This window comes from Fusarium falciforme, chromosome 13, assembly GCF_026873545.1.
Source record: "Fusarium falciforme chromosome 13, complete sequence".
NCBI lineage: Eukaryota > Fungi > Ascomycota > Sordariomycetes > Hypocreales > Nectriaceae > Fusarium > Fusarium falciforme.
The window spans coordinates 591,748-608,297 of NC_070556.1; the positions used below are offsets into that span (position 1 = coordinate 591,748).

The following is a 16,550-nucleotide window of genomic DNA, read 5'->3' on the forward strand; positions in this document are numbered from 1 at the left end:
AAAACTGTCTTCTTTATTGTTCTCGCCAGACCTCGCAATCTCTATTTCGTTAGCCCACTGTGGCTTCCCACTTCCCGGACAGTGCAAGCCAGCAAACGGATATGAGGAGAGCATCCGCGGCAGCTGGCTACGGATAACGCCTCTGGTCTTCGGGCATGCTTGCCTTATTCAGATTGCTCAAATTACCAACCTCGGGCTAGCGCTCCTCGGCAGTTGCTAGCCCGACGCGGGGCCTGGTAGCTCTGGAGCAACCAAGCTTCGACGGAAGGTGGCCCTGGGATGGAGTAAAGATCGTCATGGCCGTTGTCGCACTAACTCGCTGGCTGGCGGTGAGACAATGCGGGCGGCGAGTCAGGGTCATCAGTTACGCAGCGATGTCGACTGCGCTGAATCTGTCGCAAAGGAAGGGTGCCCTTTTGATGACTGCTCTGGATCTTCGTCGTCAAATGCCCATGTGGCTTTCCTAATTGTGCACGTCGAAAGGTGTGTACAGGGTCCAACCCGACAGGTTTCACCTATCTCCTGAGTGCGCATAGCCCTCCCAAGATGTCACGAGACCCACCCGACCCCGGTAACCCCGGAAGTACGTGAGGGGTACGAAAAGTTTAATCCCAGAAGGAATTCCTGCTAATTCCCCGCCAAAACACCATCAATTCATTTTGATACCATCAATGACTTCCCCTCCAATTCTAGAAGAGATACAGGTCATCAATCCCTATGATGACAATAGCTTTATCAAGGAAGAGCACAGTCATTGCTTGTGGCAGGATGACCCCACCCAGGCCGTTAATCTTCCGGCTGAAAATGACCGAGGCACCAACTTCAAGCTTTTCCACGTAGAAATACGCAAATTTCGCATCAGCCCACTGCCTCCAACGCCTCTACAACTATTCCAGCTTTTCCTACCTATATCACTCGTTGAAAAATGGGTATCTTACACTAATTCATGGATTACATGGCTCAAAGAAAACGGCGTCGTTGACAGCTGGAATAACCCGATTGGGAAGACCTCATATCTACACAAATGGGAAGGAACAACGGTCTCAGAGGTGTTGACGATGATTGGTGTGCTAATCTATATGGGTGTGCATAAGGAAAAGACGATACGAAGCTATTGGAATCCCCCCAAGCCCGGTGTTCAACGCCCTGCGCACTCATTTATCAAGTTCATCTCATACAACAAGTTTCAGCTCATCCACAGGCACCTTCGTCCCTTTGACCACACCAAATATGACGAAACCGCACCTATTCCGAAGGTATTCCAATGCGTTGAAGAGTGGTCTGACCACATACAAGCCGTATCTATGCAGATATTCCTGCCAGGGTCTCACCTTGCCGTCGATGAGTGCATGATCCGCTATACGGGCAGAAGCGATGACATAACGGTTATCAAAGGCAAGCCTAACCCCGTGGGCTTCAAGATATGGGTCATTGCCCAATACGGCTTCTTTATTCGGTGGATTTGGCACGTCAAGGAGAAACCACACGGTGCCGTTGGCGTTGAAATTTCAACACAGAAGTCATCATCACAAGGTCGGCCAAGCAAGCGAAGAAAAGTCACAGTCGAAGCCCCTGATATAGAAGACGAGTCTTTCTCACCGAATTCGACTCAGGCTATCGTCGTTGCCCTTACAAATATGCTGCCAAAAGCGAAATATCACGTCTTTGTGGATAACCTCTTCTCGTCGTCTCCCCTCTTCCGCAACCTCCGTAACCACGGCCTCGGGGCCACAGGCACGGCTCGCACGAATAGCGGCATCCATGAGGAACTCATACAAGATAAGAACAACGACGGCAAAGTCAAGAAAATGTACGAATTCAATACGGTCAAGGCGATACCAACCCCTGACAACCAGGTACTGACTTCAGACACTTTTCACTGAGAAATCCCTACTAATTCGTCTTCGTGCCGTAACCCTAGGTCAACCAAATCGCTTGTAAAGACAACAAGCTTGTGTTATTTTTGACCACCGTGTTCACTGGTGCCGACGATGAGCGTGTCATACGGCAGAGGAAGAAGCCGTCGTCACGGAAGTCAGAAGCCAAGCCAATACGCCGCTTTTTCGGTGACGAAGCTGTCAAGATGATCAACATCCCGATAGTGGCTGCTGAGTATAACGATCAAATGAATCACGTTGACCGTGGCGACCAACTGAGGTCATATTATAAGTACGATCATCCCCTACGCCGTGGTGCGTGGCAGGCACTTGCATGGACTTTCCTCCTCGACGTGGCCCTCGTTAACAGCTATATTGCTCAACTTCACGGACCGCAGCCAAATTGGAAGAGATATACCAATCAGAGGGAATGGCGAGAGTGCATCTATAACGAATTATTCAACGCCTACGGTCATGACAGTCAGGCAAGGCAGCGATACCGACCAGGAGACGAGCGTGATCTACAAAACCCTGAATTACAGAGGGATCACATCAATCGGGAGATCAATCATGTCGACCGTCATGTCAAATCAGACTGCCTAGCCTGTCAGGGCTGTCGGCAGGGGCAGCTGAGAGCAAAAAGTGAGGCTTGGAGCCCTCTTACGGAGACCAGCGGTAATAAGAGGAGGCACAATGTACGGAGTCAGACCTCACATGGCTGCCGTATTTGCAAGGTTGCGATTTGTAATAACCAACATTGTTGGGACTTCTATCACCACCTAATTTAGGAGAGGAATTAAGTACCCTTTATTTGGCGCCTTCTGATTGGACCAGACCCCTCATCGTGACATCTTGGGAGGGCTATGCGCACTCAGGAGATAGGTTATAAACTTGATAATCGAGTGTTCAGGGCGCTGATCCTCCAGCTCAGGGGTTTTCCAACGGTCTTCAATCGTGATTTCTTTGTGGATTCCTATATAAATTAAGATTCCAAGCCGGATATATAAATCTGCTGCAGAGGTCGGCTTCCACTCCTGTAGTCTTGATCCCTCTCTTAATTCGTGGTTCTGGCTATCAATAATGCCCCTTTCTTGCAAAGCTGTTGACCCAGCTATTGGTATACTCGGCCCAGATGCTAACTAGGGAAAGTGGCACGAAGTGTTGGAAGAGGTATAGGGGCTCTTGGGGCAGTTGGTTGACCTTAAGATCGCGCCTTTCCACCTTGAAGGGTTGACAATTGAAGCCTCGGTCTGTGGCGGGAGGAAAGTCGGGCTGCCGCGTGCTATCCCCTTGCTCGCGGCGGCTGTCATCCTGCCTGATGAAGCTGCTATCATCATATGCATTGAGGGCCTCGCCCGGTATTGATTGAGAACTCATAGATGACTTTGCAATGATTTGTATGACGATTTTGGCGGCAATGGTTAATGATGTGTCGCAGGGTAGGCATGATCTTCACGGCCTCATGAAACAACTGCATTAGTAATCTAGCCGTATGCTTTAAGTAACTCTGCGGGATGGAATACCCCGCACAAGAGATAACCTCAGACAACAATCAATCAACACACTGCTGCTGCCCATTATTCTTTACCTGATCCTTGATCCTTCCAGCACGCTCAGTGCGACATGATGCATCTTTAGGTTCCCCTCATCTACCTGTCATGTGACAGGGGTCATGTGGGGCAAGGTACTTTCGGGAGCCTTTCGACAATTGAGGGGATAAGCATATTCTAAAGGACGCCTCTTGCCACGCCTCTTGCCATTTAATTTACTAATTTGGCCCGAGATTTTATAAACTAGATCATCCACCTTATCCAAACGCGACAGCAGACGAGCGGGATTCTGACTATGCTAGAGGCGTGTTGTTATGACCCGGCCCTGTGTTTATTTCTCCCGAGTCTTGATCTTATCATCCATTTTTAATCCCCCTCTCTGGTATTAAGAACATATGTCGTCTGAGGAGCTGACTGAATGACGCACCGAGGGAAGGTGCGGGGCTAGATTACCCGGTATGTATCCGCACTTGGCGACTAGTGCGTTGTTTAGCCGCCCACTCGACGCGTTGAACATGGCGCCTGGCCAACAACTTCGCCCCACAAGCGTCGGCCCATCTGCTGAACCTGAACTTCACTTCTGCCGATCCCGACAACACGTTCAATCAACCCCCTGACTACCAGACAGGTGACGACTGGTTCCCGACACACGCGTGTTTAAGCAGTCTAACGGACTCAATTCATGCCATTGCTCGTGTTCTCGCTCTAGAGATCATAGCTCAGTGAGCGTCGTGGCTGAGGTTGAGTCATTTCGTGAAGCCAAGGCCAAAATGACGACACAGGAATGCCTGCGCAAATTGAAGGGCATAACAGAGATTGTCGCACGATGCAGCCTCGAATTCAAAGCGATCAAATCGCCGCATGAGATTTATGAGGAGAAGGCGGCGGCTGTGCGGGCCAGCCTTGCTCAAGTGTGGGATCGCCTTCTAGCAAACCCCCATTCACCGGAAGCGTCTGGACTTCAACGCGAGATCGAAGACCACGGTGGCCAGTTGAAAGAACTGGAAATCACATACAATGCGACCTTCAAGGAAGATGAAAAAGCTTATGATCAACAATTACATGCAGCAATGGAGAGTCTTTGCGACGATCTGATCGGAACAATAGGACGGTCCCAGGTAGAGAAATCGCTGCGAACACTTTCGAACCAGCAGCCGTCCGAAAGTGGTCATGGCGGCTCTTCCGATGGCCTGGAAACGTTGACTACGCCAAGTGAAGCTACTGAGCGAGAGGTCAGGACTTCACAGTTGCATGCATCTGCTCCAAGGACGGGAAGTGTCATGCGCGTCTGTCCCGTGAGCCTCTTCTGCACCGGGATGGGCAGGATCGTTAGCTGACGCATACAGGAAAAACGAAAGGAAAGTCCATCTGGCTTGTCAACAAGACAGAAACGCCACCGGGCCGATCGCACAGAGCCTCATAGAGAAGTGATGAAGACAATCCACTTTGAGGAAGTCTTTCAGAACGGGTCTGCTGCAACCAAACATGTCATCGTTAGGTTTCCAGCAGACGATGGTGCATGGTACATTCTTCGATGCGACAAGCATGGTCTCACTTTCAAAGACAAAGCGATCGAGAGCGCTACGGCCCATCTGGCTGGTGAAGAGCATGGCCGGCTGTCGAAAGAGCCCGCCGAAGTTATCGAGCAACTTGGAGTTCAGGTTCTTGATTGCAACGAGACCCTGGCTGACAAGAACAACACAGTAGCTCTGAAAGCATTGCGAAAGGAACACGAGCAGGGTGCTGCTCACAACAGGCCCCTACGGGAAAAAATCTCGCCTTCTCACAGACCCACCAGGCAGAGTCGAAGGCGACATCATGGCGATAGTAGGCGGCAACGCGATCAAGATTTCGACGGCATTATAGACCCAAGACCTGGCGACGTATATCTCGCTTTCTGGGAGAAGTCTAAGGAATGGTTGGCCGTCCTCCTCCTCCCCCTGACAGAGCTGGATAACGTTGGCGTCCGAAACAATCTTCGAGATTTAGGTCTAGCAGAGGACGTGCCAGGATGTTATGACTATGACAACCGGACCAACTGTTTTAGATGGCGGGAAGGATACAGAGATGGAGAGTCGTCTGTCAGAGAGCGTGAGTTTCCCGTCATGTACTTTGACGGGCAGGACTTCCCGGCCAGGAGTGCAGTGGGCTGGGTAGCTGCCAAAGATTTGCGCACCCTCGATGTAAATGCTGCTCAGTCGTCTCTGGTTCCGCATTTTCAATCAGTGCGGAAATTCCTGAGAGACCGTGCAGCGCCGCCGCAAGCGGAGGTCATCGTCGCGAGTTCTGGCGTGGACAGAACCGATTCATTCAACGGTATGTCGCCATAGGGACTTCCGCGTACAGTTCTGCTTACAGCTTATCACCGCATCCAGAGCAGCACACTCATCCAAGACCTTCCCCAGATCCAAATCAGGATGATCACGAAGTCGCGCATCCGGCTGAGCTGGCACCATGTACAGCGCAGTCGCGTTCCACCGCATCCGCTCCTGATGGCCGGGCTTCGTTGCCAGGTGGCTTGACAGAGCCGGAGCAAAGCCCTGAACCGCGCCAAGAGATACCAAGAAACGACTATTCTGATACTCGATGCGAAATCAACCCGGTAAATGGAACTCAACTGGAAGAGCATCCCGGCCAGATCTTGAGTGTAACGAGGTCTCAGGCCTCAGCAAGGACGAGCCAAGCAATAGACGGGTTCGAGCATGCCACGAGCACAGCAGAACGAGACTCTCTCGCCGCAGAAGAAGGGGCCGGAGATCGTGTCGACAGCACGGCTATCATATCGCCACGAGTGTCGCCTCAAGTATCCGCTCTCGCACAGGCTGCGCTCGATACCCTTCGCTCGCCGGCGCCAGTGCGAGACAGCGGGTCAACACCGCTCACATCTGACGACCATTGTGAAGCCGAACCTTCTGCACCATCCAGGTCGACTGAGTTAAGACCTTCTCAGCCAGCACATGTCGCAAAAGCCGCGTCAGAAACTCCTCGAAACCAGGGTGCCGAGCCAGTGGCATGTCGCATAATGGATGAACAATCACGGGACCAAGCTCAGCATTCTCCAACGTCAAGACTTCAACTAGTATTACAAGGTCCATCGTCCAGTTACAGCTCTACCTTGTCGGAAGGCCCAGCGTCGAATCGTGCGCCGCTTCAACCTTTTCCTGCTCTTCCACCAATTCGACCCCTAAACCGGGGTCATATCAGCATTGACTCTACAAAAGTCTTATCGACGTCACAGCCGCCACCAAATGTGTGCATCTTACCACCGATTCTTCCTCCTAGAGGGCAAGACACGACATTCCATGCCATGTCTACCCATCAGTGGAGTAATCCAGCTACTATATCGCAGGTGGCAAATCCCAATGCGGCAAGCAGTCCATTACTTGGCACTGCCCCATTGCCAGTTGATCAGGATTGCTTGTCGACTGGTCAAGGTCGAGCTGCTATCCATGCAAGTCCGTCAGCACCTTCACGGTTCAACGAAGTTGGGCCAAGCAATTTAGGTCTCGAGAAAGCAAGATCTTTATGCGCACCCATGCATCCTGATCTACAAATCCTAAGCGAGTCAGAATCACTCGACTTGAACCATTGGGCTTATAAACTTCCCGGGCCGCTCGTCGATTATCTAAAGGAATATTTAAGACAGAAAGGCCTGGTTTCTGAGTTTAATGGGCTAAGGAACTCTGAAGGTTTCTACAGCTGTCCTTTATGCGACAAGAGAAAGATGAAAAACTACCAGCGCCCAGGTTCATTCACTAATCATCTGGTGAAGCACTGGCGTTCATTTCAACACAGTTCAGAAGTCCGCCTGTCGGAATCATAGTTCACAGTTTCAGAGAATTAGAGCGTATGACTGCCAATCGATCTTTATGATATAGTCTGCCTATCACCTGTTACCTTAAAGTGATGTTGTTTTGTTTATAATATGGGAGCTGATAACGTACATGATAAGCGCGCGCCGCAGACAAGCAAGCGCCGCCAAAATCCTTCAACCTCTCATCTTTTCATTTGATCAATTGATTCTCAACAACCAAACTTGCCACAATTCAATATCGTAGCGAATACCCTTCTTGCTCTTCAAGCCCTTCAAAATGACTCAAAACTTAGCATCCGACGCGCTGCTGGTATCTACAAGGTTGATGAGCGAAGGCTACGTCGACGACAGAAGGGCATTCAATCTCGACGAGATATTGTCCTAGCTCGCGAAGACTATCTGATCTATAGGAACAGATCATTATTCAGTTTATCCTCGACTTAGACTCGCGAGGATTTCCCCCGCGACTACGTGGTGTTGAAGAAATGGCGAATCGACTGCTCGCCGACCGCGACGCGCCACCTATCGGCAAGCGCCGGGCTTCTAACTTCGTCAGGCGGCACTAAGAGCTAAAGACGCGTTTTTATCGTAGATACAATTATCACAGAGCTAAATACGAAGATCCGAGCCTTATTCGCAATTAGTTCTCCCTCGTAGAGAACACAATCGCGAAATATCCCTTCGATTGCCAGGAGGGTCCAGGAGGTAGCTCTCCCCACATTACCCCTGTCATATGAGCAGTACATGCGGGAAACATGAATATATCAAGGGGGGATGTAAGCAGTGTGATGTCGCGATTTGTAACTCAAAATATTGTGGGGACTTATATCACAATGTAATTTAGGTGGAGGATAATGTACCTTTCATGCTCTCATATTTGATTGGCTAGACATCCCTGTAGTGACTTAACTGGAGCCTCCTGACAGTCGAAGGGATAGTATCACCCTTGCTGACATCTGCAACTTTGGAGACCGGCTTGATGATAGGCATGATCGCAAGCGGGGTCGTTAGTACAGGCGCAGAAAGGCGTAGAAACCTGAAATCAGTCCAACCTAGAAACCGGGAATGGGTTACAGTCATTCCCGCTATCGACGCAGAAGGGTGGGTGATCCACCCGTTCATCGTGGTTGCGGGCCAGCATCACCTCTCCAGCTGGTATCAAGAAAGCAACCTCCCGGGCGATTGGGCTATCACTACGACCAAAAACGGCTAGACCGATAACAAGACGGGCCTCGAGTGGATCAGGCACTTCGATCAACACATAAAGACCCCAAAAAATGGTCGCCATCGTCTTCTGATCCTCGATGGGCATGAAAGCCACCACTCTGCCGACTTCGAGACATCTTGCGAGGAGAACAGCATTATCACGCTTTGTATGCCACCTAATTCGTCTCATCTACTTTAGCCTCCTGACGTCGGGTGCTTTGGACCGCTCAAAAAGGCCTACGGTTGGGAAATAGGGCATTCGATCAAACGCTCCATAACCCACGTTTCAAAGACCGACTTCTTTCCGGCCTTTACGCTGCCCACCAAACCGCTATGACCAAAAGCAATATTCAGAGACCTTTCAGAGCCGAGCTTGCTCCTTTAGACCCGGAAAGTGTCATAAAAGCTTGATGTGCTGCTACGGACTCCAACACCTGTTGAGGAGGCGAGCCTCCCCAACCCTTGGGTCTCAAAGGCGCCAAAGACCGTCCTTGAGGCTAGCTCTCAGTCTGAATACCTCAAAAGTTGAATTAGAAGGTACAGAGTAGCTCCCCGGCATCTATTCTTGAGGCACTTGAGTCATTTCCCAAGCGAACGAAGGAAATAATGCATCAGATAGCATTATTAAGGCCTGAGAACCAGATCCTTCGACAGCCAAATGAGGCCCTTAGCAAGCGGCGCAGAGTAAAAAGAACGCGCCTCCAGAATAGAGGGAAGATGACTGTAGGTGAGGGAAGAGAAGCAATTGATCAGATGGGTGGTGATACGCCGGTAGCGGCCGAATTGTCGAGAAGTGGTGGTCAAGGAGAATCGGCGCGAGCGAAGGAAAGGCATTGTGGAACATGCGGCAAGATTGGTCATAACACAAGAACATGTCCGATAGTTGTTGCGACGTCTGGGGAAGAGGATAGCGATTGAATTTAATTGATCAATGCTTTGTTGTGGTTTTTATTATAGTTCTTATGTTGAAGGTTAGGAAAACTGTATCGCTCGCTTGTCTGTATCGCTCGCTTGTCTGTATCGCTCGCTTTATCAAGTACGTTATGGAGTACCGGTAAACATCACCTCAGGGTCCATTTCCGGCCCCAGGTGTCCCGAAACTATTCGCTATTACGGCCTTCCGGGAAAGTTATATTTCTTTTTTTCGAAAACCTTCCTGCAGATCACAGTCATCTCCTCGGCCTATTCAATTTCGCACTTTGTAATTACTTCCAGCAACATTTTCATCTGGGACAATACGACCGCGCGTGTCTTACCCAAGCTAGTTAACCACTTTTCACGTCAGCTAGGTTAGAGCGAATTGTCTTGCAATTGTTGTTATTACCCTAGCCAATCACTGTGAGCCAGCCCATCTCATTTGGTCCTGTTAGCCGCAGCAAAACCAGGCCCAACCTGTTGAGACCGTATGACCAAGAGGGTCCGATCTGCTGGTGTCTGGGATGTGGATACTGTGTAATGAGCTGTGCTCCTCACAGACACATGTAACTTAGACTTTTCAACAATAAGAACACCGTCTACTCCCGCAGTATTGCTTCATCAGTTTTGGCTGTGATTGCTTCATTGAACAAACTTTCCGTATCCCGCTTGTACCCTCGTGATGACCGGGGTCTGGTGGGGCGAGGTACGGCTTGGAGGCCTATGGACACTAAGGAGAGAGATAATATCACCAGTTTGTTTAACGCACCATAACCATCGTAGTGGTCAAACTGTTAATTGACGGCTCGTGCTCATTTTAACCGCCAGCGGACCCAGGTCTTGCAAGCGCCAAAAATTTCCCATACAAAATTACCATCCAGTACCCCTCTGCCGATAAGACCCCTCTACTAATAAGCAAAAAAAAAAGTTACCCCATACAAACTACTAATTTTCAACCCCCCCACAAGGAGTCACCAGAAATACAAAAAACAAATTAGTTCCTATTTTTCAGCTTAGAATCGAATATATTTTAATATTCTCTTGGTCTTTTAACTGCGCGGCCTACGCGGGTCCGTACAACTAGTAACTCTTCCGCCTCCGAATTTGAGCCCTCATCCTCTTCCACTCCTCCCACCTCGATCACCTCCTCAACAGCCTCTGTCTCTTCAATTGCTTCGTTTGGCTCGGAAATAGTGTCACCAGCCACTAGAGCCTCGGCTAGTGTCATGAACTTCCTGTTGGGATTCGGTATCGCCTTTCTCTTCTTGCCTCTGCTCAACCGCCCGACTTCCTCCTCCAAACTGGCTACTCTTAAACTTAGGGAGGCGATCTTTGACTCTTATGCTTCGAAACCTTTCGATATCACAGAATAGCGCCTTCTTGTTGAAGGGCTTTTGTTCTTCCCCAGATCCCTGATATGACGGCTGGTCTTTGGCGTGTTATCAGAGTCGCGTTGCCCGTCGCTGAGGCCGTCTAATGCGGGCGTCGTTTCCTTCTTGTCAGGCTGGATCTCAGGATGTATGAGCGCTTTCCATCGTGAAATCGGCCAGTTTCCAGTCACTCTCCAACCAGAAAGGATATTTTTCTTCGTCATACCCACTTCTCTGCCTTTGGCATAGGCCTTGATGAAGTTGACCTTATCCACCAGCGCAGAATCAGTCAGGCTTATCAGCTTTTGGAGTTCTTTGCGATAGGCCGCCTTAGATGCATTAAATAGACCATTGTCGAGTGGTTGTAGGCCGTGGGAGCAGTGAGCCGGCAGGTAACAACAATACACGTTGTTCAAAAAGCACGTAGCCATCCACTCATCCTAGATTTACGGTCAGCGACATCCCCGGCCCAGGTGGCCCGGAAAAGGCGGATACGAACAGATACATGGCTTCGATGACCATCTAGTATGATAAGCCTCGCATCTGACTCATCTTCCGGTTGTGTTTGGGGAAGATAGACCTGTTTGAGCCACTCGACCGCGATATGGTTGTCTATCCAGCCGTTGTCGGACGTGATGTAATACCAGTCAGCCACTTCCTTGAGCTCATCAATAAACCACTGTTGCTGAAGCTCTTTGCCTTTAAAGATAATCCCCGGCTTCAGAAGACGGCCAGTTGCAGTTGCGGCTTCGAGAAAGCTGGTCCAAGTGCGGGACTGGGAGCCTTTGAGGAAGGCTTTCTTCTTAGGGTCGCTACTGCCGATAACTAAGGAATCCAAGCCTATATTGGCAGCTAGTTAATTTATCTCATAAAAGAAACGACAAAATACTCACCAAATCCGGCCATAAAGCCGCCCTCGTCAACATTAACAGTATTCTCAGGTTTGATCCAGCCATATTCGCTCTCGCGGATATCAAAGTACCAATTGACGGCGGTCGAGGTAAAACAATTGAACCTCAACGCCTCCTGGCGTTTTCCTATCTTGGTCTTTATGGACGGATGTCGTTTCATAAACCTAGCTAGCCAATATACGCCGATAGGCTTTTCCCTGCCTTGCTGTTGTAGGAGGGCAGCGACGGTGGCGCGAACTTGACTGTGAGAAGGAGCATAGCCCAAGGCCTCTTATCGAAGTATCCAGGAAACTAATCTAGACTCCTAAGACTTAGATAACAGCTGGGCGGGATGGGTAACCTCGGACTTTGGCGGTACACCTCTTAATCGGTTCGAAAGAGTCGGCTAAGGGATGCCGTGCTTCTAGGCGGATTAGTTCTGCGAGAGACCGTTATCCGTGACATCCAATATTGCTTCAATAACGTCATCCTCTGTGTAAGAAGCTCGAGCCATTTTTCAAGGCGATTATAGAAGGCCGGCGCAGATAAAAATCCTACAAGCTTTGTGGAGGAGTGTTCGTGGAGGAGGCATTGATAGAAATTTTGCGATAGTTCCATGCGGCCAAACCGCCCATATAGCATAAGCAACAATAACATAATACGAAACAGCATGAAACTCTCAATAAGACACAACTTATTTCACGTAAATAACTTCAATTTTGGCCAAGCACCGTGTAAGTGAAATTGGGCATTTTGTATGGGGAAACTTTTTTTTTGCTTATCAGTAGAGGGGTCTTATCGGCAGAGGGGTACTGGATGGTAATTGTCGGCGGCTCACCGGCGCAAGGCATAAGTGTCAGCGTTGGCGTAGTCATCCTCGCCGCTGAGCTCCTCAAGAGTCTTGCGAGCAGTCTCGGGAATGAGGAGGGTAGTAAGGCAACCGAGAAGCATGAAAAGAGCATAGATCTCAAGAACGTGGTCCATCCAGGGAGCCTCATTGTCCTTGGTAGCACCACGGGTACGAAGGATGGATATGGCGCCCTGGCCGATGATGGATCCAATCTTGCCGGAGGCGGCAGAGATACCGTGAGAGGTGGATCGGTAACGGGTGGGGAAGACTTCACCGGGGACAACGAAGGTGGTAGTGTTGGGACCTAATCTGTTAGTCCACCGCCCTTGAGGAACAAGATAGAAGATTTACCGAAGTTGAAGAAGAATTGGGCAAGCACGTAGATGGCGAGCAGACCGTTGGAGGAAATATGGTGGTAAGCGAAACCCATAACCTGGATATTTGTTAATATCAGCAAGATAATTTGGAGGGGGCAACTTACAATGAAGAGAATAGTAAGAATGATGAAGCCACCGAGCTGAATAGTTTTACGGCCAAGAGTATCAATAGTGGCAACGGAAACCCAGTAGCCAGGAACAGCGCCAGCAAGGACAATGATGATGTTGCCGACGGCGGTGTTGTATAGGAACTCGTACACGTTGTGGGCATCCTTGCTCGAGTAGCCAATAACCTTGAGAATAGTACCGTTGTTCAAACTGAGTCCATAAAAGGCCACATCAAGGCTGAACCATGATCCAGCAGTTCCGAGCAGAAGCAAGAAGTTCTTGAGCTTGCCGTAGTGGCGGAAGAAGTCACCCCAGCCGGCCTTGGGCACCTGAAGGTTCTCGCGAGCACCCTGCTGGACCTGAGCGCGAGCGACCTCATCAGTCTCACCCTCACGCTTGCCAGTCATGTAGGCCTTGACATCCTCGTCGGCTTTCTCGACATCGCGGGCGACATCGAAGGTGTAGCGAGGGGTCTCGGGGATGGTGAGACGGTCTGGGTTCCCCACGAGGTTAACCCATGTCAAATCAGTATGCCAAGACGGACTTTGGACACTTACAGTAAAGGGCAATGCAAGCGGGAACGGCACCGAAGCCGACCAGGGTACGCCACATCTTGTCGACGGCGACCTGGCAACCGCCAGTGCAGCTAGTCTGATTGGGGGCGCCCTCAAGCTGGGACTTGAAGCCGAGAGTGAGGAACATCATGACCAGGGCGGCGCAGAGCTGGCCCATTCCCTGCATGGCAAATACAGCAGCCATCATAGCTCCTCGCCACTTGGTGGTCGCGAACCTTTCGCATGTGTCAGCAGGGGTCCGGGTTGAAGATACTCCACCACCATAGCTGCAGACTTACTCAGAAGTAATAATAGAAGAAAGAGGATAGTCACCACCAATACCAACGCCCATGAGGACTCGCCAGAAGATGATAATTCCGATAAGAGAGGTAGATGGAGAGCCAGCAGTCAAGGCCTGACCGAGGGTAGCAAAGATGATGACAATGAGTTCCAGACCGTACATGCGCTTTCGGCCGAAGATATCAGCAAGCATACCGAAGCCAAGCTGACCAATAACAGTACCAGCCGAAGTTGAGAGCTTGATGGCGTTATCCGCGCTGGTAGGAAGCTTGCCCGTGGCGGGATAGTAGACAATGCCAAGCATGATGGTTAGCATGGAGACGCAGAAGATATCGTAAGAGTCAGTGAAGAAGCCGACACCGGCGACAACACAGGCTCGAACATGATACCAGCCAAAGGGAGCCCTGTCGATCTCGGCGAGGGCAAGACGACGACGCTCGTTGGGGTCGGCGATATGAGCAAAGTCGTTGTGGAAGTTGCGGAATGCACTGTTGCCGCCGGTTGTCTTGGCGACAGCGGCCGGGGGGCACGCGCCTCGTTGTCAGCCATTGGACTGGATGGATGGGGGAATTAATAGCGTATGCCAAGAATGGATAATTAGAAACAAGTTGTAAGTGAGAAAAAGAAGAGATGAAAGCTTTGATATTCGTGTACTTGAGTGCACTTGAATAAAGACACAAGTGAGACCTTGCGCCTGTCGTCTAGACAAAGGAGCAGAATCTTTTTTTGGGCACGATGGCCAGCTTGATATATATATATATGAAATAACCAAAAGATAAAAAGGTCTTACTACGGCATCTTCCAACGACTAACTGGGCCTCCAGGCGTCCTTCAGTTCCGTGCGAATTGATGACTCCTGCCCATCCACGCTCTTGCCCACCCGCTCTTGCCCGCTCATCTCTCGACGGCCGGAAACGAAGATAAACACAGCTGCTGGGAGCCTCAGAGGGTTCAGGCTCGGCCAAGGATGAGGACGATGAGCACAAGACAGTCGAGCTTGTGAAGGGCCCCAGACAAATCAATGGGTCGCTCCCCCCCACGTGCTTCCAGATGCCAAGACCTTTGGCTGCAGGAGCACTGGAGATCCTTGTAGGATCTCGGCAAACGGCACGGAATTAGCGTGCTTCCGACCCACTCAGGATCACTCTCATCCATCTCTACTCGTGGATCTCCTCGCCAAGCAGAAGCCTACGACGACCATCTGGCGTAAGAGGAGACAATTTACTGGGTGCCCCCCTTACTATTTGGCTTTAACCATAAGTCAATGACCGAGATGATTGCAGATCTTGCGACGGAGCTTGTTGCTGATTGAGCTTTCCTCTTTCCGGACACCGAGACCTATATAGTTTGCGCCTCGAGAGCCCTTATTACGCTTCATAGGCCGGGTCGCGGGCAGCAGAGGCACCGGTAGCCGTGTTACTGGTTTAACTCCATTAGCGAAGCTGGGCGCCTTTTGTCTTTTTGACTCCCGTCTCGAGCTTGTCTCTGAAGCATATCCTTCGCGTCCCGCGCTCCGTCAGTTATTGGGTGTCCTTCACATCACGAGCAAGTGATCAGCGATCTTGCTTTCAGATCAGGCATGCTTCTGACATATCCTCGCCCTTCTTGGAGCTCTATGCCACGTACCAACAGCCATGTCTGCGCCTGTGCCTGCGCCTACGTCCACGCCCAACCAGGAGGAGGAGCTGCCTCCGCGCTCCCTCGAGGTCCTCACTAAACCGAAGCAGAAGTTGCAAGCTCTCAAGTCGATGATAGATAGTGTTGCGCAACAACGACAAGTCGCCTCTCGCGCCCTAGGTATTATTCTCCGGAGATTCTGCCAGAATCGGCCATACAAATGTGTGTACGTATGTATATATGTATTAAATCCCCGAAGCCGAGGAAGACCTAAGAAGGGGGACATTGAATTAGCCCCTGAGCGCCCGTGAAGAGAGCATGTCCCCTGTCAACGATTTTTCCATCCAGAGCTGCTAGCGGGTGGTTTGAGGTTGGCCGCAAGCTGGCGGCGTTGATGACACTCTTGGTTTTCTTCTGAAGCGACTTGCCGTTCCATTCTGCCACTCCGGTAACGACGGGGTTCGCACGTTTAAGCAGTCAGAAACTAAATTAAAAGTGCAGACAGATGCTTCTATGGGTCTGAGACTAAGATACGATAGGTTCCTAGCTCATCTCTAGGACAATCTTCCTCCTAAGCCTCAAAATCCACACAGCATACAGCACCCAACAAAGGACAACACTGGCTAGTCCGCTAGCGGCGACGCCTTCAAACTGCTCTGGCCGACTCTACATTGCGGTCGAAGCCCACCGGCCGATTTCTGCGGCACTGGCGAAGGTAGTCTGTTGGAATAATTGGGAGCTTCCCCCTCACCTCAGGGTCACATCACAAAGTCCTAGATTGAAAGTTGAAAGTCCTAGATGGAATCGCATGGGATATAAACCCCTAGGGAGCTCTCACCATGACAATAATAATAACAACCTTGATTTTATCAATCACACCCAGCATCACTGCGCAATTCAACAACACCAATACCATCAGACGCTTCACACGAGAGGTTTGGGATCAGGGTATTACGCTGCGCCTCTTACGGCAGATCTGCATTGGGATCGCTGATAAGCACGTTCGTGAGGTGAGCCGGCCTTTCAATCAATTTGATGACCGGACGGATAGGGCGGATCGAGGAGTTGTATTCGCCTGGTCAATAGTGATGCATTTTTCTGTACACGTACGTACGTACGTAC

The 16,550-nt window shown here is 50.4% G+C and overlaps 1 protein-coding gene and 1 pseudogene across 2 annotated transcripts, besides 1 other annotated feature; one reads left to right on the forward strand and one right to left on the reverse strand.

The window, feature by feature from the left end:
* Positions 1-4,197: 4,197 nt before the first annotated feature.
* Positions 4,198-6,361, forward strand: NCS54_01473700 (Hypothetical protein; the record flags this gene model as incomplete). Its single annotated transcript, XM_053159868.1, has 4 exons — positions 4,198-4,722; positions 4,774-5,743; positions 5,803-6,295; positions 6,331-6,361. The coding sequence occupies 4 exons, from the start codon at positions 4,198-4,200 to the stop codon at positions 6,359-6,361; spliced, it is 2,019 nt and encodes a 672-aa protein (XP_053015843.1).
* A 6,095-nt stretch (positions 6,362-12,456) lies between these two features.
* On the reverse strand, positions 12,457-14,295 carry NCS54_01473800 (annotated as a pseudogene). The gene is made up of 5 exons: positions 13,811-14,295; positions 13,515-13,747; positions 12,954-13,450; positions 12,824-12,905; positions 12,457-12,776 (listed from the first exon to the last, which is right to left on the reverse strand).
* Positions 12,457-14,295: a sequence feature.
* Positions 14,296-16,550: the final 2,255 nt, after the last annotated feature.